We start from the raw sequence: 25047 nt of genomic DNA, 5'->3' as shown, positions 1-25047 counted from the left end.
GGGGGGGGGGGAGTAGAGTATGTAAAATTGTTGGCTACCTAAAGGGATGCTGTAAGGTATAGCTTTTGTCTGTTAAGTATTGGAGTCAGTAATTGGTGTCACCTGCACTCATGGCAGGAACTAGATCCTGCTGATAGAAGGCTCTATATAAGGAGATGACTTTGACTGAACAGGGGGAGAAAGGAACATCAGTGTGTAGCTGTGTGCACGTGATTAAGTTACTTTATGATGAGTTGACTTTATGCAGTTACGCTAAGTTAACCGTTTGTTTGTATATATGTTTGGTTACACGTGTAGCATGGAACTTTTGTAAATGAATCACAATTTTGTTTATAAAAACTCCCACTCCCAAAAGAAGGACATGCAGAGGTTTGATTTTGAGCCGAGGGTGACTTTATATTTGAACGCCAGGGCAAAGAAATGCAGTAACTTTAGATTTTCCTGAGGAACAAACTAATATCCGGGCCTGGATTTTAAAATACACATCGTAGACTCTGTTGGACCAGTACTGTACAAAAGACACGTGGACTGTGAGCAGCGCGGCTCGGCTCAGGACGGCTCATCTACAGATTTGGCGTGGGTCGCCTATTTTGATGAAAGCGGTATACAATATAAATATGTAAATAGATTGGAATGGAGGAACATTTAAAATATTTTAGTGTTACATTGATATAACATTGTTTAACAGGCAAACGGGCTGAATACTAATCAAAACTGCAGTTAATCCAAGCGGCTCATTTTGACAGTCCATGGCCTCACAACTTTCACGGTTTATTTATGCCTCGCAGTAACGTCGGTAACATAGTGACAAAGTGGTCACAGAGTGCAATTTAGTCATTTGTGCAGGCTCAATAATTTGAGAGCACAAATTGGTAGTCAATGCACTTAAACTATTACATTAACAGTAAAGATGTGTTGCATGCATGAACCTTTTTAACCTGGAGTGAACCTTGCTCATTGGAACATGTCTATGAGCTGCACGAGTAATTCCTGTGCCACAACATACTAGGTGTTATCCACTTTAGGAAAACAAATGATGCTATGAGGAGAGAAGAGTGGGGAGGCCTTTCATACTGAAAGACAAACTAATTGCATGCTGGTGTAGAACTGATCATCTCCTCTGTGGTCTTGCAGGTAAACCTACATGTGTCACGCTGATGCTTAAAAACCACCAACTCCCTGAAGAGGTGTATCTGTTCCCTGCTTGCTCACCTATCTACAGAGCGCCCGGGGCCCACCCCAAGCTCAGGCCTGGCGCTTGACAAGAGGTAGGAGAGCCTGTCCATGATGGATGAGGCCACAGACAAGGCAGCTACGTTCTGGTTTATCTTCTTCAGCTCATTGACTATGGCCCCGGCCACCAGCTTCAGCATGTGGTGGGGAAGATGGAAGGTCACTGTCGCCCACTGAAAGAATAAAGGAGATCACAGAGAGTGGCGAGAGAGGTGAGTTTTAGGATAGCAAAAGAAAAAGTAGATCAGACAGAGATCGGGCCATACATCAAATTGTCAATTTTCTAAAGCAGACACTGGTACAAGTTCATTTCAATACATGATGGCAAGATAGTGTTCTCATTACACAGTAATGTAGCTGCAAGAAGGAACCGTCTGCAGCAATGAATAATTGTATTGATAGAAAATCAAGTCAAGAAGACAAAATTATATGATTAACCATGTTAATTTCTTCATTTTTGCGCAACACCCCAAAGTAAGAAACATAACATTATTTTGGTAAATTTCATGTTTATCCACTCGAAAGCTCAGTTTTGAGTGTGAAAAATGTTGCTTAGTGGGGACGGGGAGCTAAAAGGGACATTTAGATTAATTTTGTTATAGTTTTTTAGGACTGTTATGTAAGCAATAGCCCCAATTCAAATCTAACAGTTTTGGAGTAACAGTTGAGTACATCTGGTACAGTGGGGTAGATAAAAATGCTATATTCATTAGGTTATTTTGACAAAAAACAAGGCTACACAGTTGGCATGGGTAATAACAACAATATTTGAGCAAATAATCTAAATGACCTTTCACACATGACACGTTTCTTAAAGTTCAACCCAAATTAACTTTTAGCGCAGCGAAAAGCCATTGTGGCACCGCACATTGGAAATAATGGGTTTTCCATTGCAGTTCTCACCGCAGTGCGTTCTGCGTTCAGCCCACTAAAGGTAATTGATCACGGATGCCGTCGCTCTCAGACGGATAAAGAAATGAAAAGTGCTAAAATGGGTTGCCAAATATACCTGGGTGGCCGTTAACATACCTGGCTGGCCCATCCACGTCTGTATGTGTGAAACACTGCCTTTGTTTCTAAACACTTTTACATTTATATTGAATTACATATAATTTATTTCACAAAACATACTTTTGTTGGACTACATATTGAAAGGTTCTTCTCATTGAGTAGGTAGTCGTCTCGTCTCTAAAAGAATCTTACTCATGTGAAAGGTTATATCAAAGATTGAGTCATACATTTGTATTGTTGAATTTGTGCTCATACAAAGACAGTGTAATGAGTTTAAAACAAGTCATTTTTGTATGAAGATGTTTTCGTTTCCCTGGCACAAAAGGGGAATAAATAACAAGTACAGAGCATCATCAGTAATCGGACAACTTATTATTAAAATTGGTTTCGACCTCGAATTTCACAATCAGTGCATCCCTAGTTTTTATGTTAATAACCACTATAGATGTCTTTGACAAAGTAAAAGGATAACATGAACAACTATTGATGGTTTACACTGTCTTTAGAGCAAACTAATTTGGGACAGAGGTGAAAATAAAATAATAGTCTGGACCAGCTGCTAGAACAAAATAGCAAAAAGGATCATACTAATATGGATCTTTGATGATCAGAAATTGGTATCAGCAGCAAAAAATAAATTAAATTTTAAAAAAAAAAAACAAAAAAAAAAACAAAAAAAAAAAAACCCACACACGTTTTGTGTCGTCTCAGTCCTCAAGCACATACTTTCAATGAAACAGTGATTGTAAGATTAAAATGTCGATTAACAACTTCAATTTGAGGTTGTTTACAGCCAGGTGGCCAACTGGGACGATCGCAGTAAGGCCCTCTGATCACTACTCACTTCATCAGATTGGTTTGTTTCAATGAAACTTCAGAATGTAGCCTTGTTCAGTCGTATTGGCAAGTTAATCCACACAATTAAAATCAGTCACAGAGCTCCCCGTCATGACTTACTAGCCATTAATCAAGGTAAGACCCTGATAGGAAAGGACACAGGGCGATACGTTTCCTTTTCTGTGCTTGATTTGGAAACGTTTTTTTTGATTTAGGAACATTACGATTTTGAGGTAAATGATTTTAAAAATACAAATGGATCAAATACCGCTTCATGACACAATTGTGATTTATCTAAGGCCCTCTGCGTTGCATCAACAAATAAACAGTGTATAAACTATTTGTTCTGAATAGTTTGATCTGTGGTCTCTAAAGGCCGATCAGAAGAGACGATCTAATGACACAAAACACACCAGATCATTTGTCTATGCGCCGCTGAAATGACTTTACTGAAGTTAAACCTGGCTTCAGGTTGAGGGAGTTGTTCAAGGTATGTTTGTGAACTGTCACATATACTCCATAAAGTCTGTTAAACATCTACAGACAAAGTGAAAGTCAAATTGTTGAGTCTCAACTAATAAGATGTTGAAATGTTACAAATAATCTATAAATTATTAGTAGGAGGATTATCCAAATAAAGACTTACCTCATCAATAGTTAAATATATATATATATAATGCGACAGGATAAATAGAAGGCTTCAAGAAGACATCGTAATCCTTATCGGTCGATACTACTTCCAGTGATCGTCGTAGCCTTAAAGCTACTGCACTGGATTATACTGTACAAGTGTTCATGTTATTGTGTCCACCGTTAGGACCCTAACCTACAATGCTGCTCTTATTTTTCCCAAATGCGGTTAGAAGTAACAGCACTGATGGGGAACAGAAAAAACAAAGACATAGTATAATCCAGTACTCTGAATGAGTGGGGGAACCTTTTCTAGTCTTTTGACTGGCTCCTCTCACATGATCTTCTCATGTGACATCCCATACACTGAAACATTGCTCTCCACTTCAAAGTGTGACTAACAGCTAAATTTAAAAAAATGCTAATATGTTGCTACGAGGACAAAACGTGAGCATATATTATTACAGGATGTAACAATAAAACAAAATCCCCTTTCGAAAGGTTGTCAGACTAACCTTTGCCACTTTGTGATTGGCTGCCGTCTCGTGTGAGGTATTCTTCAGACCTTCTTTGAGCTGGGTGATAAAGAGTTCATAGCCCTCTGTGTTAGACACATCAATCTTCTCCTGACAGGCTGACAGCATCTGCTGGGCCTAAAAACACACACAAACTCACATATTAGTTATAGTTCTCACTGCCTGGGTCAGGCATTGGGACTGCCTTCATCACATATGAACGGTCGTATGGGTTTTTAACCATCTGATGCATGATAACGTGACTTTACATTAGTGCCTGTAGTCGGCAACAACTAAACTAACTAGAGACTCCAACAAACAACTTGGGTAGCAGGCCACACAGACATGCATACATATAAGAGTGAAACACTTTATTGAGCATCTGCATGTGACGGAACCACAACATGTTTTGTAATGGTTACAATATATTCCCCTGCTTTTCCTGTAAATAAACACGGGTATGTCCACATTCACTATTTCTTGCCTGAATGAAAGAAAGGTCTAACCAAAGTGTTAAAGGTCCACATTTTTTCCAAGTTTAAAAACAATACTCAGGTACTCTGGGTGCAACGGATCACAAACCTCACAGTTCGGTACTTGAGTCACCGTTCGGATCATTTTTCGGATAAGCAAACAAAAGGGGAGGAGACAAATAACTTTGCTTTCCATTTATTAATTAAAGAACTTCAAGAACACTTAAAGCAAAGAACTTTGGGCTATAGTCTTACATGAAAACAAAAATATTTCAACTGAACTGAACTGCTCGGCAACAACTTGGGTCTATGTTTACTTCCTGTCAGGTTATGTCATTCAAATACAATGCAATAAACTTGGAATGTTTACCATTACTGTGAAATGGTCTACAACTTTACATTTTTTTATATATACATATCTCCATTGTCTGGGGAGAGGGTAGACCTTTCTGTGGTGACTGGGATATTATTGGGCCTGTCTAGCTTCCACTCTGCTGCTTCTGTCAGCACCTGCGCCAGGTGTGTGTCTGTGTGACTCTAACAGAGGGGGGCGTGTCTACAGCACCAGACTATGAATCTCCACTCCGCCGTGATGAAGTGAGCCGTCACAGTCAGCCGTTGTCATACGTCTCTCTTTAAACAACGCCTACATACAGTAACGTTTTTGTCCACCGCCCTCATCCCGTCATATGTTACAGGGAAGACAAAATGCTTCCAAACCTGCGACTTAAATGACGCCGGGGGCTTCTGAAGCTCCTCCGCTCACCATGACTTTCACAGTTAAATGCTTCTAACCTGCTCTGTTCACGTGAACACACTACTGCTTTACATCTGTTCACTGACACTTTGCATTGATATTTGGGGACTTGTTACTTGAAAGGGAACAGCAGCAGTAACACTTTATTACACACTATGATTATTAAACTGTAAAAAAAACAAATTGCAAAAAAACCTCAATTGATCCGCGGTTCACAAGTGTGCCGAACCGTGAGGCGTGATCCCGAACCGTGAGGCGTGATCCCGAACCGTGAGGCGTGACGGATCGATCACGGATCGATCCGTCACGCCTCACGGTACCACTATCACGCCTCACGGTACCACTATCAGGTACCCATATGAATATTGAATGAAAACAGTTAACATGTGTAATGTGTGTTGAATGTCTGTCACTGCAGTGAGCTTTAGTTTCAGGAAAGTGCTAAAATCAATTGAACAACTAGTTCAAGTCAAATCACTGAAGGTAAATGAACTCTCATTTTATCAAAAGCAGTTGAGCTGCCAGCTGAAGAGAGATGAAAGCAGATGAGATGTCCAGTGATTCCTAAAGGACTTTTTCCAGCAGCGGTGCTGAACTGCGTGAGTTTCTTTTCTTGATGCCAGGCGATATTTAGCGAGTCCACTGACACGAGCAGGGCTTTAGTTATTTACAATACAAATCATGTCAAAGTGTCGAAACATTGTTGATAAACCTCATTGGCATAAGTCACATCCTGTCTGGGAGCATTTTATCCTCCTGGGCTTCTGGAAAAAAAATTGGTTTTGTGTCCCTAATATTAGTTAATTGCTGAGGTAGCAAAAGTTATTAGCTGTTGCCACATTACAAACAAGTTGCATTTAGCTCAAATCATAACAGAAAACATGAGCTAGTAGAAGCCCACACCATCTAGGCATTAGCCTAATGCTACATTCATTAGTCAACCCTGAATTTCATCCAATATTTGCTCCTGATGTTTCTAACACTGGACCACCCCCCACAAGCGGAGACATTTTGACAGTTTATTGATGTAACATTCTGGCTTTCTGTATGTGTGTGAGTTACCACAGAGTGGAATAATATTTTTGGATAATAGAGTTTAGCAGTCCTTTCCAAAAAGACAAAGTTAGTACCCCCTTTGATAAAAAGGAGTTGCCTATCTTGGAGCTGTATAGGGATTTGGATGAATACTGTATGTGGTCAAACCTGAGCAATAACTATACACAGTCACTTATTTCTTTCAACAATGAGCATTTTTGACACCATTATTGGTTTAATACTGGGCTATACGCTACACTCTTTTACCGCTGCAGTTATTCAAATAGAGTGGGTGAGCGTGAGGAAGGTTAAGGTAAAAGTAATGCGAGGGAGAATTTGAACCTGCTGAGCCTTTCATATATCCAGATTGAGCAGTTTATTCCACTGAACAAAAGGCTTAGTGTAAACACATCTATCCAGGCAAATATCAGGCGACAAGCATCTCTGTACGGAGCTTCCTCTCTTACCTCTGTGACCGGCAGCTCCAGCTGAACCATATCCTCGGGCTTGGCCACTGGAGGCTGGAGAGCTGTGTCCAGGAGCAGGATGCCGTTCAAGTCCTTCCTGCATCCCACTGCATAGTCGTCCACAAAAAGCACCTTGTCCACTGCTGGAAAGTACTGACACCTGACACGACCGCCAGGTTTAGCTGTGACAGGAACAGAGGACAGCAGACAGTGTCAGGAGGTTTGAAGGAGAAAGTGACTACCTGAAAACCTCAGTTATTCAACATGCTTAGTCTACCATCTTGTGCCAAACAACTCAAAGCCAAACATTTTTTCAGAGAAACGAGTCTGACTGGCCACCTTTTACACTGATAGCATCAGTTGTTGCTCTACTGTCTGGATAACTGGACCGACTATTAAAACCTAAAAGGTTTTCTTAGCCAATTACTAATTAATACAAACATCATTCAAATTCATTCCATTCTTCTACGTCACTTTAATATGTTCTGTTCTCTCTGTGGAATTGAAAACAGATATATTTACCAGCAGTTTTTAAATTGTATTTATTTACTTTAATTCATTGCAATGGGTTTTCACATTACAATAAATAGTGGTTTGCGGCTTCTTTATAATATGAGATATGTTTTCAGCAGTGAATTCCTGTCTCTTAACTTGCACAAAACACACCCAGGCAGGAAAGTTAAGGTCAGATTAGGTTCTCTTATAACCTTAGTGACAATAACTGGTCACTGAACAGATGAAGTTAACAGAAGAATGATTTAAGTCCAGTGAGGGGCGACTGTGGCTAAGTGGAGAGCAGGGCCATCCTTCAATCAGAGGGTCGGCAGTCCGATCCCCGGCTCCGGTAGGCACATGTCGATGTTGTGCAAGACACTTAACCCTTGAACAAGACACTTAACCCCAAAAAATTGCTCCCGTAGCTGTGCCTACGGTGTAATAGCATCTGAATTGTAAGTTGCTTTGGATAAAAGCGTCTGCTAAATGACTAATGTAATTTAATGAAGCAGATTTCTGTCTTGAAATTTACAACAACATGTTTTCACTTGGAGGCAACAGCAAAAATGTAGTAACACATTTGTTTACAACACTTAGCCAAAGTATTGCATTTTCTGCTACACTACAGTAGCAGTAACTTGTGCTCATCAATGTCTAGGACTGTAGCGATTCTGTAAGGGAGGCTTTTAAAATAATGCCCTATGATAATGAACAAGTGTTAACACTGTAGGTGCGCAACAGCACAGCCAGACTGCTCCTGTCTGTACCTTTAACTCTCTCTCACACACCATTTTTTTTCACCATGACACCGGTATACCGTTACAACCCTAAACAAATCTGGTTTCATGCTCTGTATTGGAACTATGTTAAATTACATTGTCCATAAAAAATTAAATAAATTCTAATTAAAATATGACATAACCATCGATCCAGAGACGGTTCAACTGGGCTAAACGTTCCATCAATCACAATCGACAGACATCTGAGGACGACAGACACGACAACAGTCCTGTTTTAAAAAACTGGGAGCTTCTGCTGAAAATGAACTGAGATTAAAGTAAACTGAAAGTAAAGTCAACAGAAGATCCAACAGCTCAGTGTGGATGTAAGTCCATTCCATTTCACTTTCAGAGGGTTTGTATAGCGGCACTTTTATGTACACTATGAACATACACAGCTTCCATGGGAGAAATATTTTATTAATATTCTCCTAGCTGGAGGCGGGGTACACCCTGGACAGGGCTCCAGGTAATCACAAGGCCGACACATTCAGACATGGGAGCACTGTCTGTCTGCATTACTGTGCTAATCTTATTTGCAGCATAAACCTTGCTCTAAAAATAGTTTTTTAAAGAAAAGTTTTGTATGGTGACGGTGGTTGTTTGTAAGACTATTCCAACAATGTATAGCACTTTTTAACTTTGTTTTGAAAATTGCCATTTAATTAATGTGTATTATTATCATTATTACGAGTATTCCATCAAACAAATATGTCCTCCTAAAAGTCCTACTTTACCAAAAATGCTTCATCTTAAGGTCATCTGAAACAATCCTCAAATGGGCTGCAGCCTGTCAAACACAATCGCCAGTGCAAAACAGCAGTTCTATAATAGTACAGTAATTATGTGTTTACTGAAACTGTTTACAATCAACGACCTCATTAACAACAAACCTGAGTACTAGCTAATGGGAGAGCTATGGTCTTATTCCCATTTCAAGAATAACTCTATATTGCAGTAAACACTTGGAAATATATCTTTTGTTCAATGATAAAAGTCAGGGTTAAAGCACAAACACTGGCATCCATCTGCAGATTAGCACAATTTAAGATGTAAACAAATGCTAACTTCAAACCCCTGTCTTTAGGATACATGCTATGATGATGTGTAAACAAAGCAGAGTTGCCAGGTCAGTGTGGAGCGCTGCTAGGGAAACTAATAGCCAAGTCTTGTCAGTAATTACATTTTGACGGGACTTTGCGTGCAGACATGAAATACCACCAAGGGTTTTTTGACTGAATTAGCCAAGAGAGCCCAGCATCCATGTACGGACCCAATACACCAACTATGCAGCACCCAGTCAGGTCACTTTTAGCATCACACCAATGCTTTTAAATGGTTGACAGTATATACACCATAGGCTGTAAGTTAAGCAGCTAACGTGCCGCTAGCTAGCTTGGTGGCTATCACCGTAATTCCCATGTACACACTGCATAACCTTGGGCTAGGTAATGGTAGGTGTGCTACTCTAGATGCAAAATATATGAATTGTAATTCTAACGACATATCGTGACTGACCACTAGAATGACAGAAACTGACAGGAAAGATTGACCGGCTAACTAGCGCTGTGCTAAGTTAACCAGCTAGCTAATAGCTTGGATGGTAGAGGCATATAGTAAACAGTGGCGAACACTAGCGTTCAAGAAGCACTAGTTTAATTTGGACTACAAACAGATCAACGTCCAAAGACGGTGAACAAGCAGAACGAATCCTGTTTGCCAAATAATCTAACTAACGTTAAGCCCACAGACAACTGCTTGGAACAGCTAGCGTTAGCCTGCTGAGGTTACAACTCAGCCAATGTCGCGTTTAACGTAAGTGTCTGTTGACAACCAGTGGTTGGTTTCTCAAAACTGAAACCGTTGGTGTCAGGGCATGACACGGGGCTCCGGTGCTTACCGTGCAACGCTGAAGCCTGGAGAATGGCCCCCGAAGTGCCGTCAATTACTTTGATACTGCCGCGGCTAGTAACGGCCAAAATAGTGTTGAGGGCCGGGTGGTAGGAAAGGCTTCGCAGGCCCTCCTCGTCGCAACGCAGGCAACCGTCTCTCAGTACAATCCAGTCAGAAGGGGTGGACGAGCCGGAGCCCGGCGAGGCCGCGGCCGCCATCTTTCCTTATTTTTCCCTTCCCTTGCTTCTGGGGTTTGTAAGGATTAAATAATACACGTAATACTGCTAATTCTAAGAGACTAACTCCGAACTATCACTCCTCTGCCACTGCTGACTCCTTATGCGGCTTCTTCTCCTCCGCCCGTTACCGCAGCAGCGGCTATTCACCATCAGCGCTGAGGAACTCCAGGCTGAGCTTTCTGTCAGTGACACGATAGGTAAACGGAGCTAGCGTATCTTCCTGCCACTTCCCGCGATAACACCAAGTGCAAACGAGAACAAAGGGTGGAATAAATAATTAACTATCAAAATAATGGCTCTGCAACAAACATGAAGTAACAAATGTTTCAATCTTTAGCCTACTGTGCCCTGCAGTGGATACACAATTGATGCAGTCTAGTTATATCCACCACAGAATTCTACCTCAAGTATTACCACACAGTTGAATCTGACACTTTGAATCAAACCTTCATTTTAGAGCCTTAAATATGAAGCCTAATATATATATATATATATATATATTTACTTGATTGATTTATATTATAAGGTGTTCCCGTTTTATGTCCTCATTTTCACCATTGCTTTATAAATCTGTCACGTTTTCATTTCTGTTCTGTATCTCAAAAAAGATAAGGAGACACAAAAAAAATCAAAAAAAACAGTGAACATTTCAACAGCAATAAGGACCTCAGATCCCGTAACCCTCCCCCGGTAAAGAAAATTAAAATAAGAATACATTAATAATCAAATTATATGTAACAAGCAATAAAAAGGAACAGTAACATCAATCATAGAAAAATAAAATAAAAAGCGAGAAGAAAAGACGTGTTGCTGTCAAAATACACTACATCTTCACCGTGAATGTCTTTGCAACAGTATTGCTGACAGTTTTGCTGCACATTTCGGCAATATTTGCATCATCCAATATCATACTCAATATTTATTATTCAACATAGCTGATGCTGAATGTTTGCTTGACAAAACTTTACAGCAGGCCCCATGACAGTGAATATAACTCTCTACCTCCAGAAATTGCACTGAATCTCTTATGCAATTCTTGTAGGTGTTTCATCCTTCCATTTAAGAGGGAACAGTCATGTGGTGCAAAGGCAATAGCATTGAATTTATATTTTGGAAGATGTATTTAACACTTTTGAGAGGGTTTTGAATATGTTTGTTCAGAGGAGAGGGCCAGGCAGCACTATGGTCTGTTCCCTGTACATTATAATGGTCAGGCGATCACAGTCATGAGTATAAGTATAGGCCTTTTTTATAGTCCTTTTGACTTGCAGTAAAAGAGCAGGTGTAGCCTAATTATTAGCGCTAATAATGACTGTATTACTAGAATGGTTGACTGGACAGAACTGAACCATAGTTGGACAGTTGTTGGTTCCAGCTGTGCTTTTCCAGATATGACGAGTTGAAACGTCTGCAGGGAAAATGTCCATCAAGAGTAAGTTACATTGTAGTAAATCACTTTTTGCTTGGCTGTTGGACAACCTTTTAAAAAAGACATTTTAATGTGTATGTTGTTGCATGATTGCCTAACATATTTATGTTTTCCAAAGTATGACAGTAAAGACCACACACACACACACACACACACACTGTTTTTTCTTGTCAACCTATTAACAACCCTGTCTGCTGTGGAACCCTTCAGGTTTGTGGGATCCACCATATCCCAGGACAGTAAATGGACTTCCAACATAGACACCACCAGGGAAAGGACCCAGCAGACGATGAACTCCCTGTGCAAGCTAAGGAAGTTCAACCTGCATCAGGAGCTGCCTAGATTATGGTGATGGAATCTATAAGCATACATCAACCTCCACTCTGAAACCTCTAGATGCCATTTATCACTATGCAAGTAGACTATAACAACTGACAACTGATTTCATGCAGTGGTTTCTGTTTCATTACTTATAAGGTAAGGGTCATAAAACCAAATTACGTTTTGGTTGTTCTTTGACCTCTTTCTCTTCTATGTTGCAATGGTTGCCTCAGAAGAATAGTGTCCACTGAAGGCCATTAAGTCTGTTGTATAGGTTGTAAATGTATCCCCTCACTGATGCAAGCAGAAATGCCACTGGTTGCATTCAAATACGCATGGAATTTCACCTTCTGGCACTGGCACAAGCACTATATGTTAATAAAACACCTCTGCTATGGCACGTAGCATGTAGAAATTAGAACTGGGAAAGTTTGGGGTTTTAATGGTTTTTGAAGGTCCATACATGAAATCACAAGTCATTTTACAAACAAAATTCATGCCAAATCGATTTTTAAATCGATTGCTAAAGTTTCTTGATTACCGAATGGATTGATTTCATTTTTCTGGAAAAATCAAGTGTTCATTTAACCAACAGTGGAACCAAAAGGTGTACAGACAGACATTGTAAACAAACTTACACAGGGAGCTGTGGGGCAGTGTTTAGTTAGCAGTGGTGTTCACTTTGACCTCGTGGATTATAGTTTGTCTTGTTCAACAAGTTAATGTTGACACCAACATTATAGATTGTTGGTGTCATTGGGAGCTTGCAGGTTTGTATCTTAACCACAGTCACTGGCATGCAGTGGTACCATTTCCCCAACCTCAAGTTACCAAAGTTTTTTTTATATTAGCAGCATGGCTCTAAGAATGGCAGTGCCAGTCTGTCCCAGGATAATGAATCCTTTTGATCCCCTGACTTTTCCTGTAATGTCTCCAGGATTTTCTGGCCTTTTTGTGAAATATTTTGTGTTCAAAGAAGAGCTCAGTAGATTCTCATGAAAGTCGGTTCAGATATCCATGGTGCCCACGTCTGCTGGACGGATTGGCAAAGAATGTGGTACAGACATTCACGCTTCCCAGACGATGTGTCCTCATGACTTTTCCTCTAGTGCCACCAAAACTATGGCAGGTGGCTTTGGGTGAAATGCCTCAACATTCGTGGGAAGGATTGCATGCAATTTGGTTTGGACATTCGTGTTACCCTCACAATGAATTGTAATAACTTTGGTGATCCTCTGACTTTTCATCTACCTCCATCAAGTCATATTTTCCATTTGACTTTGGATTATGAACAAATACCTGTAAAACAAATGAACTCAAATCAACTGCCTCAACTGTAGACTACTTTGTCCTTTGCTCAAAGAGCAGCCTCACAGAGCTGCTAGCAGGGCTGTAGTCATATTGAGCTTGTGTTGTTTGTCTGAAAGTTATGTAGCTTGTGATGCAGCCTAGCAAGTCACAGTCTGGGCTGTATATAAGACTGGTAAGGGATGGACAATGCTGCCATTAACTGCACTTAGTCTCCATTTTTCCTAGTGGGTAGGCTACATGTTGTCACTGAACTTGGTAATCTTTTTGAACACATAGGGCAGATTTCAACAGTGGAACTGACCTTTGACTTTGAAGTTACTTTCTTAAGTTGCATTACAGCAGCTGCCTGGTGATCAATGAAACCAGAAAACAACAACATTTAAGCCTGCACAAAGAGGCGTGTGCTGTTTTGGTTGTCACTTTCACAAGAATGTCATTAAAAGTAGCAATCGCTCCTGAATCCCAAGAAGGCAACTGCAGTACCATCTGTGTATTAAGCAGACATGATGTGAGTGGGGGTGGGTGAAGATGGTATCGTCCTCCTGCCTGCTGAGATGGACTCAAGCCGAGTTGCCCCGTTCGACCAAAGAATGCCTGAGGACGGCAGCTCTCAGACGTCCTGCTGCTATCAGAAGCGCCAGGTGAAACAACACATTTGTTTTTGGTAGTGGGGTTGATGCTAGTTAAGAAGCATAAATCACAAGTAGGATCTCCCATCAATATTGAATTTATATTGACTTGCTTCAAAACCTTGAACGGTGCACTAATTTAATTTCATTGGCTTGATTTGACCTGGTAAATACGGTGGTCCTCATTCATCAGTAGTTTATCGCTGTATCCATTGTGCTGTCTGTTTAGCAGTTAGTAGTTGTGTTTATGAAGTTAGTAGTTTAATAAACTTTACATTTATAAAGAACTTGATTATGTGGTTTGTGTGTATGAAGCAGTGCGGCCACTGAACTGAGTCAAGAACTAAACAAGAGCACAAGTGGTGTAAGACTGTAGTTACAGGAGAAAGTATGTATGGCTGACCATGTCTCTTTGCCCACATTATTTACCTTGAGAAGTCCAGCAACTTATATATGCAAAAGTGTAAATCATGCCGACGTAAATGTAAACAATGCATCCAAAGTTTTAGATGGACAAAGTAAGTTTCTACCAGCTGACTGCAACCACTGTCCACTGGATGGTGCTTTACCTGCATTTCATCAGTACATTGAATGTCCTACGAGACTCAAATTGGACAAATGTTATTGTTCTGTTCCCAGAGCATACAGATCTTTAACTCTGCCTGGCTTTGGTACCACTGACCTTAACTCTGTTTTGCTTGCTCCTGCATACCAATCAATTATTCAGAGAGAGAAACACATTACTAAAACACAGTGGTGGGCCGTCAGGGCCAGCAAGGCCTTCTCTGCTGGCCTTAACAGAATCACAAAGTTATAGCTATTTTATAAGTTAATGTTTCATAAATACATTACATGTATTCTAATTATTTTTCCCATTAGCTTATTATCTCATTGCACTGCTACTGTCTTCCTCAGTTGCTCTGCTTCCAGCCTGCAGCTTGTTTTAAGTAGAGCTTTTATCCAATCAGATTTCACCTCTATGTCGAGCACAAAGACAAACATCCCTAGTACATCTTATGCTGAGCAAGTCCTCAAAAAAAGCTGTTATGATGATCGATAATCACACTGCTGCCATCATGAATGAGTTCCAGATTGCCTGCATGTAGAACAAATAGGAGATTTGGTTTTATTCCAGTTTTATTCTAGACTTGTGAACAGCCACAGTGGAAGAACTGGTCTACCTTGTGAATAGACTGATCAATGGACTTGCACTTTTGAACTTTTATATTTATTTTTTGGTGTGTTGGATATTTGCATTTCTGTTTGCACACTGCTTGCCTCAGATTGAACTGGATAATATGGTAAACTAATGACGTGTCCCAAATCTATACTGTGTACTCATTTTAAGCAGGCTTTAAGAACAGTTTCCCACTGTAAAGTTAAGTAGCCTTTGCTCAAACCAGCATGCATACCAAATACAGGCATTTTTTTGAGTGCGCTGTTGATGGACTTTTCTCCCACAATGCAATGCACAAAGGAACTGGAGGAACAGCTCACTCACAGCTGAGTCTAAAAAAGAAAAATATTTTGGGTGGTGGTGGTGAGACAGTTCCAGAAAGAGCTTTCTCTTCGTGAAGTTAAACTGGCAGTTGGATTCCAAAGTCGCAGTATGACGGATGTCTGATGTCACACATGAAGCATCCTGTTATTAAAAAGCAGAGTGCTGGCCTGACCATCGGGAGTGATTTGGGGTTCAGTGTCTTGTGTCCAGGGACATTTCCTGGGCCCCACTTACTTTTCCAGTGTTAAAACCTATAGAATAAGAATGTATTATCGGAACTGGGACACAGCTATTATTTTTATCTTATAATTACAAACCAATGAGGTTTTGTGGGTGAATCCAACCTGTTGAGACCATTTAATGGCTGTTACAATATAAAGCTGCAGGCATGACGTATTTTTGTATGCCATCCTGGAAGTTAGCGTCGCACTGGTTCCCTCAATAAAAAGTCAATGGGATTTTTACATTGGATTTTGTATTATTACAGAAAATAAGCTCTCTGGCAAACAAACGTTTATTATACTTACTCTTTTTGTTCTGCAAGATAATCTTCACGAATGAATACCACCTTTGTAATTTTTGAAGTGTAATGCAATCCCCAAGAGTAAAAAGCCAACGTCAGGCTATAAAGGAACTACACGTCTCCATCTAGACACTTCTTTTTTTTTTAAACAAGAAAAAAACTACTAAATTCACTGGAGGGATACTTACTGACGGATTTTATGTTGTAGCACAAAATGTGGAAATCTCTTACCTTATTTCAGGAATCTAACAAAAAAAAACAAAAAACTTTGAGACAAAGTGCAGAAATGCTGACTTTTATCCAGTACTAGGACTCATTCCTGCAGCACTCTATATACAGCACTGTGGTGGCTAGCTGTGTTTGCGTTATATAATGACAGAAAAGGAAACACTGCCAAATAACTATTAATTTACTGTAATTATTGATCCAATGATTATATTTCTGTATTAAACGGCTGGCAAACAGGAGTCGAGGGTGGGAAAACAAGGCACATTTAGCAGACAATGGTTTGTGTCCCTCCAACTGCCCCAGTCCACTTGCTTTTGCTGCTAAAGTCCATAAATTAAGAAAACAAGCCTGTGAAAAATGAAAAGCATAGATGGACACTCATAGTACACAACAGTGCATAACAATGAAAAACATTGAGCTCAACAATCTTTCTTTTTTTGTGGTACTGTCTCTTCTGTTGAATTCTTCCTTCAGCATGAACACCACATATTTGGCACCACATTCTTCAGTTGGATCAAGAGTAAAAAAGAAACCATTAAATGAATATACAGCCCTGGGTCTATTTCCTGCTGTTTAACGAGAAGCCTGCAACCCGACGTTTAAGCTGTAAAAGCATATGCATTTTATTGACCAAAGACATGAGGGACAAAACTATATACATTGTTATATATTCCTAACATCCCCACGGCCTACAATTTAATAGAGTTAAAAAAGAAATAAACACCTTTAAAAAAAAAAATCCTGGTTCTGTAGTTTGCCTCCCCCTCCATGCCCCAGGGTCAGTGTCCATGAAAGGGTCCAGTTTCAATTCATCCAGTCACACACCAGTATATAATGACAGGAAGTAGATATACAAAAGGAGAATGGGATAGATGAGGAGGGGCTTCTTCGTTTTAAATTCATCTCCGACGAGCAGTGACGCAGCACTGTAAGCAGCCCAGAACACTCCGAACAGCTGAAAGAACAGAACAGACGAGAAAGAATCATCTCATTTATTCATCAATATTTCCACCACAGAACCCGGATTACTTCAAGTAGCATGAAGGAGGGTGTTGCTTTTAGAAAAACTACATTGGGACTTTTGTAGTCATCATCTCATACCAAGTAAAGGTTTTCCTCACATGTTACATTTAGAAAGTATTCAGACCACTTCCCTTTTTGTTATGTTGCATCTTTATGCGAGACATTTGTTTATTAATCTTCCTCCTTATCAGTCTACACACAATGGATCCCATATTGACAAAATGAAAACAGGATTTCAGACATTTTGAAAATGTAGTAAAAAGAAGAAACTGAAATACCACATTGATATATTCAGAACTTTTGCTCTGACACTTGAAGCTCAGGTGACTTCCATTTCTCTTGATTGCTCTTTGAGATGTTTCTAAACCTTGAGTGGAGTCCACCTGTTGTAGATTCAACTGATAGGACACACGCCTGTCTTTATAATTCAGAGCTATGAAGTGGAAGGAACTGCCTGCAGAGCTCAGAGGCAGGATTGTGCTGAGGCACCAGGCGGCAACCTCTGGGTCTGAAAAGTGAAACCAATTGCTTTAAAGCTGTATTCTCTCCAATGTCCACCAGGGGGCGACTCCTCTGGTTGTATAGAAGTCTATGAGAAAATGACTACTTCTCTCTTGATTTATTACCTCAGTAAACATTGTAAACATGAGTTTATGGTCTCAATCTCTAGTTTCAAGTCTTCTTCAATACAGCATGATGTTCATTTAGTAAATGATGGTCCATTTAGAATCAAATAGACCATAAAGCAGGGGATGCTTTAGGGCAACATAACAAATTGTGAATAAGTGGAGTAATCATTTTGAATGTACTGTATGTAATAACTAACCAATCCATGTGGACCCAAGAGGAATACTTGTAACTGCGGTAATAACTCAAACTTCAATTTATTCAGCAAAAATGTCACAGATAACCTGCGTCTGGCTCCTTAAATATGAAGATTTACAGCACATCTTTATTTTATATAATTGTAAATTTAAAAATCTATATACATCACGTTATTTGAAGGGCTCTGGGATGACTTTTTTTTTTTTCAAATCCCCCTCTTTAGGATTTCTTTTACTACATGGAGCTACTCTTTTCAATACTCTGTTCATGACTAAATGAATGCTTTTGATAACATATATGGAATTTTAAAGTCAAATAAATTCAGAGCATGTTGTTCTTACACAACATGAAAAATAAGATTCAGATGTTTTTGGTAATGTGTGGTCTTTGACTCACTTTGATTAGTGTGGCAACCACATCGAACCCTCTGATCACTAGGAGCGGAGGGGCTATAACGATGAGAGGAAGAAGGGAATATCCGATCACTCCAAGAACCTGGCCGAAGGAAACCTGCTCAAGAGAACAATGGACTCCATAAGAACAAGTTTGAGTCAGGTCGGACTGTACTTTGACTGGCTGCAGAAGATAACTAGGTGTCAGTGGCACTTACCTCACCACCGAGAACACGAGCCAGCAGGAAGATTGTTAGTGATCCAAATATCCAGATGGTGATGATCCAAGACACAACCTGCGAAGTAGAAGCAGAGTTTAGCATCCTTCCTGAAAACTGTGAGAAGTTACCATGACAATTCACTGACATCCACACCATACCATCCACATATTCAACCATATGTGGTAAAGAACAGCTCCACAAATATGACTTTACATGAATTCTGAGGTCTTTAAATTGAAGTTGTGGATTTCTACCTTTAACTCAAGTATATAAACAGGCTCATTGGTTTCTGATAATTGTTATTACAGTCTGTGAGTGATGCAAAGTCCTTTCAACATCAGGAACTAAACAAACATTGTGTGTATTCGTTATCACAGACACTGCCTTTGTTTCCACTGTTCTCCACATGCTTTGGGGAAGACTTCCTGGATCTAAATTGAAGCACTACTCAGAAGCTGATACTACAGGAAATGCAAGTTCCAGGTACTTTCAGGTGTTAGCAGCAGAACTGTCAGATGCAACTGGACAAGAATATGTTTTGTTCACAACAAGGATGATTTCAACAACGGTTACCACATACGTATTAGACAAACCCCCAAACAGTACAGAGACAATAAAAAGATGAAACAAGATTAAAGAAAAATAAAGGAGCATACTATGTGCAGGGGAGCAAACTGAAAAATAAAACACAGTGGCCTGGATTCAGCATGAAACAAGTCCCGCCCCTCGAACACAGACTGGCCAATCATAGCGTAGCATCAGCCAGCTCCGACCAGGGTCCGACAGCTGTTCGGCTCTGCTCCATAGACTTTCATCAATGCTTTCAGGTTTGTTCATGCTCAGGCTGGTTTAGAGGGTTTGGAGCTAGTCATGGTGAAACGTTGTGCAATAGTGATACTCGATACACAGAGAGGAAGGAGATAAATATTTTGAGATCAATGATGGAGTTGAAGCAGGGGGCGGGGCTTAGTGAAGGGTCAATTGCCAACCAAACACTACATAGAAAGGACCTAATATTATCATAGTTGGTCACGCTGTAAGCTTCTTTTATGATGTATATCCAAAATGTACCAGCTGGTAAAATACAGTGGAAAAGTGCTAACAGACAATTCTGGAAGAGGATGACGGGCGACATAGTGGTGTTTATTGTGTTTACTGCTCACCCTAAACTGTCCATAGATGGAGATCATGGAGAAGAGGAGCACCACGGCTAGGGGGCCCCAGAAGTCCGGGTTGTCTCGGACCACCTGCCGGTTATAACCCAGTGATGGCATTGGCATCAGCACACATCGAATCTTGTAATAGATGTCCTTCAGGTCGATGTCCAGCTCCTCCCTTCTCACACAGACAAGATGACATTATAATGACATGCTTTGCACTGAGACGATGCAAAAGAAAATATAAAAATAGCAACAAGTGAGTCTACATCAACAGGGCTGACAGAGATTTTTTATTGACATCAGATCTGTGCCAGTCACTTGAATCTGCCTCTGCTTGTAAAACCACCACAACAGCCACTTTTTGGTTCCTGCGGGAAACTGCGGTTGTGCAAAAAAAAAAAATTCCTTGGTAAACCTACTTGCAAGTGACGAGTATTCAAATTGCTGCCGCTATTACTTTCCTTCCACACATTTTCTTGCTGCTGTTGTTTTTCTTATTAAAGAGTGGTGGATGTTTGGCTGGTCTGAAAGAGCTTTGGGGTTGTCCAATGACATAATGTTGTACATACTGTGAATTTGTTGTTTTTTTTCTTCATATCCTCTCTAGTTACAATCCTGTATATCCTGCTGACTGGGATGTGGCATAAAGAGGAACATGCTTGCTCAGTGGTTTGCAGCAGCAGCTGTCCATCATGATTCAAGGTTGAATTAATCCTTAAATAGCGCTGGGAGAAAGCAGCTAAAACCTATATCAAAATGATTTGTCGTTTTTAAGTCGGTGACGATTAAAGGTCCAAACGCACTGAAAGCGTCTGACACACACGTTTTGAAGCACATCTATTGTTTTAAATGGCCGAACACGTCGCAAAGCGCCATGAGGCGCGTCCAACATCTTTGACGACTCTACTCAGACCTTTTTCCCGCAGCCACAGTATCATTTTGGAGTCAGTTAAAAGGAAGACAATATTGTATTAAAGAAATAAATTCTTAATTGACCAATAATTAATACTACTGCTGTCTCTTTCACCGGTTAAAATGACAAGCGTTGCCGTCAGTAGGTCACATCACCTTTGTATCTTGATGAACAGTTTGTGTGCTCTCTGCAGGACAGTGTCTGTACTCAGACAAAGATTGGTTTATGAGGTAAGAGAGGCTTCACTCTGTAACAACATTGTGCAAAAGCGAGTGTTTTTGTAGTCTCAAGAACTCCAACTGTAATACATAAAAACGTTGACTAAATAGTAGGGGTGTAACGGTTTACAAAATTCTCGGTTCGGTTCAATACGATACAGTGGTGCCACGGTTCGGTACGTTTTCAATACAGCAAAAAAGCAGAAATGCTAAATCCTCGCTGGTGAGACTCAAGTGGGCGTGTCTGATTTGATTCTCTGCTTGGGTTTTTGTTTTCTTTTACAAAGCAGGAATTATGGTCTGGAGAAATGGGCTGGTGAAGGAGTAGTGTCAATAGCATTAAGCATGTTCCTACAGCCTTGTTTATCACTACAGAGTAGGGATATACCTTTAACCTGTTTGAATCAGGAGGGAACAGACACTTAAACGCTGCGGGGAGAGTTTGTAATGAATATTACATGACTCTTCACGTACACTGGGCGTGATGGTGCCGGTGTAAACAGGAAGTACAATTGCTTACGTAAAATAATATGACAAAGTAATAAAGTAGTCTTTAATAATGAAAGGTCGTGTTTGACACTTAAGATCTTCTCTAAAATCTTCCTCTATGAACTCAAACAGACAGTTTGTAGAAAGTTTTAAAAGTTCTATTTTTCAGACTTAGTTAAAGTGCTGGGGGTCTTGCTCTCTGTCTCTCTCACCTCATATTTACATTAAAATAAATCAACACTTACACACAAAGGTTTACTAGATTATGGGTCAATAAATCTGGTCAACACACGTCTCTCACTCGTTCCCTCGGTGTCGTTGTTGTCTGTTCTCACTCGTAGCTCTGCTGAAGTCTCTGTCATACTGGAGAGCAATCCATGTTTTGTTCCTTTATAGTTTATGTGTGTTAACTTGTCTTACATAGTTGTACAGAACAAAATAAACAATAATAAGAAAAGGAAAGTCCTCCGTTTTGTGTCTTTCCTCCCTGAAGCCGCTAACCGTGACTTCAGACGTCCGCTCCGTAGCGCTGATACCTCCGCTGGTCACGCCGCTGGTCACGCCGCTCACTAATCGCTCCAATAACAGCTGCTTCCTCCACAGAAATGCAGACTTTAACTGAACAACAGCTGCTAGTAAAGACAACAAGGTCAACAACCCCTCTATTCAGTTGTTCATGTTGAATTAACCTAGTAGTCGTCCGTTAATCAAGACTGTTGTTGTTTGTGAACATCCGGGAACGGTCACGTGATAGGAGCGTGGCGAATCAGGGAAGGACAGCACGTTACGTCGGGTGGGTTGCCATGTTTGAGCGCAGCGGCTCCACCAATTTCAGCTATATTTTATTTTTCAAAAGCAATTTAATATTATTCAAACGTATTGTTCGGTTCGGAATGCGTACCGAACCGTGAGCCCCGTACCGAACGGTTCAATACGAATACGTGTATCGTTACACCCCCACCCATAGTGAGCTTTCTCTTAAACACTGCTGGTTGTGCTTGGTATTTCAAAGCTGATGCCTGCAGTGCATTGTGGGAGCATCAATTGACATGTTTCAAATGAGGAAATGTACTGAACAATGCACAGAAGATCGTGGTTCATGAGAAATTACATTTATGTAACATACTCAGTATTCTGTTTGTTAAAACAGGAATATCAAAGTAAAATGTGTTTGATTTAAAATCTCTTGTGACTGTCAAAGTATTTCCTCAGCAGGATGTTTAGGGTGTGCAGAGACATTATCTCTGTTACACGTCTGAAACAACCAGCTCTAGTCTCCAGAATATGTGGAGGAACACAGAGGAGACTCTTTTACTGCTCTGATTTAACCTCAGCTGCTAGTAAACAAACACCCATTTATGGTTTACTGTTGACCTGACTCTGCTCCGAAAAAGCCAGCGAACCAGCCTATCCTGATCGCAGCCAGACCGGCGTTGTATCAACATACGCTGACTGGCTGTGTACTGGTTGTAGGCCTGTAGGGTTAGAGCTGCTGTTATACTTTCAGGTGCCTTACAGGAGTAGGATAATGAGTTACTAAAACATATTGACTAGATTAAAGTCTGGTTGGTTCGAGAGTGAAAATGTTGGTTTTGATAACTCTTTGACTGATTACCCAGCCCTACCCTTTGATACACACAACATGTACTCACAGAAGAGGTTTGTTCTCTTCACCGTCGTCATCCTCCTCTACCTCCAGCAGCCAGCCGTAGCCTCGCTGCCTCAGGAAGGTGGTGGCATATGGATCTTTACCGCTCTCGCTGCCCACGTTTAGCTTAATATCCGGGGCATTGATGGTGCCGCTGAGCTCTGTGGAAAACACGTTTGTTTGGAGAGTTAACCGTTTAATCATAGGTGGGTGCGGAACAGGAAACACATACATATAACAATTTACACATGGAGCTCAAGTTTTTTTGAATCCATATTTCGCAAGCACTCACTATATCAGTGTTTTTTTTATATCAGTACCGCGTAAACATCATTGAACATTAGAGTAGAAAAACATCAACCTAGAGCTGAAACCATTAATCAATCAACAGAAAATTAATCATCAACTATTTGGACAATGTGAAGTAATTGGCTTAACCAATAACAAAAGTAGAGGTTGGTTGAAGCACAGTCCTCGCAGACATAGTTAAACGCTTCATGCCAGCTGACATCACCCTGTTCAACATATCTCCTCTGGCAGTGAAGCCTTACCTCGTATATCCATCTGTATGTGCATAGTGTACATAGTTCATATACTATACATGTTTAATATCTAAGGACATTTCAGCTTTTACTAACATGTACTTGACTTGCACTGATGCGTCATCTTAAAGTATATTAACGTCAACGTCGGTACAGATTAGAGTAAACGTTTTAGCCCCATTTTGAGTCTCTATTCTCAGTTTATAGTATTGTATTTTATGTTGCATTTTGTTCGTTTTGGTTATTGTGTATAATCTGACCTTTTAATTGTACTCGTTTAGACTACATGGGGTGGTGGGAAGGTTGTCAGTGACCAGTGTTTACAAGTTCTATGTTTATGTTGTATATGTTTTGTGCTTCGTCATTAAGTGAAATTACTTGAATGGTAACGTTTGTCTTAAACGTCTTGTTTTAATGACCTCGTAACGTGGACAATAAGCAATATGTTATAAAGAGTCCAACTTCTCCAATGCTGTTCGTTTGCTACGTTCGTTGACGACACGTATCGGTACTGAACTAGTTAGCAAAGCTAACGATAGCTTGCCCATTTCAATAGGTGACGTTAAGAGTGGCTATTTAGAATAGGACAATGTCGACCCACACGTAAGTACATGTTTTAGACTGCTTGCATTAGTACTTGGGTGGTTGCTCTACTGTAACACATCACGTAAACTGATAAGAGGTTGGCTCTTCTGAGGCCTGCTAGCTGTGGAACTCTGCTGGCATTAGCTTACCTTCAGCCTCTGTCGAAGAGACGAACATAAAATCTCCGTTGGTGGGAGAGAACTGCATGGTTAAGTTTGAATTTCTGCCAAAGCCTCAGGTACAGAAATGTGACATTTAAATATACAGTCAGTGAAATATGCCGAGAAGCGTTAATAACGCTGTCATTGATCACAGCTCATCGGTGAAGTTAAACTATCGCATTTTGTTTTCGTTCAGTCTTCTGCGGTGGAGCAGGAAGAGCAGAGGAAACTGGGAAATGAGACACGTTTTATGATGCGTTCACGTCATGACATAAAGCTGGGATATGGCACGAGAAAATCCAGTTCAACTGAGAAATATATTATCCTATGTATTGGCCAATGTATGTAAAAATGAAACCCACACATTTTGTGTAATAAGTAAATTGTTTATAACATGTAAGCATTTTCTGAATTTTGGGAGGTAATTAGGTAATTTCTCTTGGGAGATTGTCAAAGAAAAGAGAGTAGGAGATGACCATTAGAGGTAAACAAAGAGGACGGCTCAGTGTGTTCAGCCTGTCATATTATATTTACTCAGAAACATTAAGGGTTAAAGATAGAACA

General features: G+C 40.3%; 2 protein-coding genes across 2 annotated transcripts in view; both read right to left on the bottom strand.

Moving 5' to 3' along the window:
- Window positions 1-10557, bottom strand: part of birc6 (baculoviral IAP repeat containing 6) — a 30108-nt gene extending 19551 nt beyond the window's left edge. The window contains exons 1-4 of the mRNA XM_031879370.1: window positions 10133-10557; window positions 6959-7140; window positions 4227-4364; window positions 1213-1406 (exon numbers count right to left, since the gene is read on the bottom strand). Coding sequence (XP_031735230.1) covers window positions 1213-1406; window positions 4227-4364; window positions 6959-7140; window positions 10133-10343 — 725 coding nt within the window. The 5' untranslated portion in view covers window positions 10344-10557. The remainder of the gene's footprint in view (window positions 1-1212; window positions 1407-4226; window positions 4365-6958; window positions 7141-10132) is intronic.
- Window positions 10558-16357: 5800 nt separating this feature from the next.
- Window positions 16358-24703, bottom strand: yipf4 (Yip1 domain family, member 4). Its single transcript, XM_031879371.1, has 6 exons — window positions 24472-24703; window positions 23200-23356; window positions 19931-20102; window positions 18765-18842; window positions 18551-18664; window positions 16358-17261 (listed from the first exon to the last, which is right to left on the bottom strand). Exons 1-6 carry the CDS (start codon window positions 24527-24529, stop codon window positions 17124-17126), a joined length of 717 nt encoding a protein of 238 aa, XP_031735231.1. The 5' UTR covers window positions 24530-24703; the 3' UTR covers window positions 16358-17123.
- Window positions 24704-25047: the final 344 nt, after the last annotated feature.

Source organism: Anarrhichthys ocellatus, unplaced genomic scaffold, assembly GCF_004355925.1.
Source record: "Anarrhichthys ocellatus isolate YVR2014 unplaced genomic scaffold, GSC_Weel_1.0 scaffold252, whole genome shotgun sequence".
In the NCBI taxonomy this organism is placed as follows: Eukaryota; Metazoa; Chordata; class Actinopteri; order Perciformes; family Anarhichadidae; genus Anarrhichthys; species Anarrhichthys ocellatus.
This window is presented reverse-complemented; position numbering and strand designations above follow the sequence as displayed.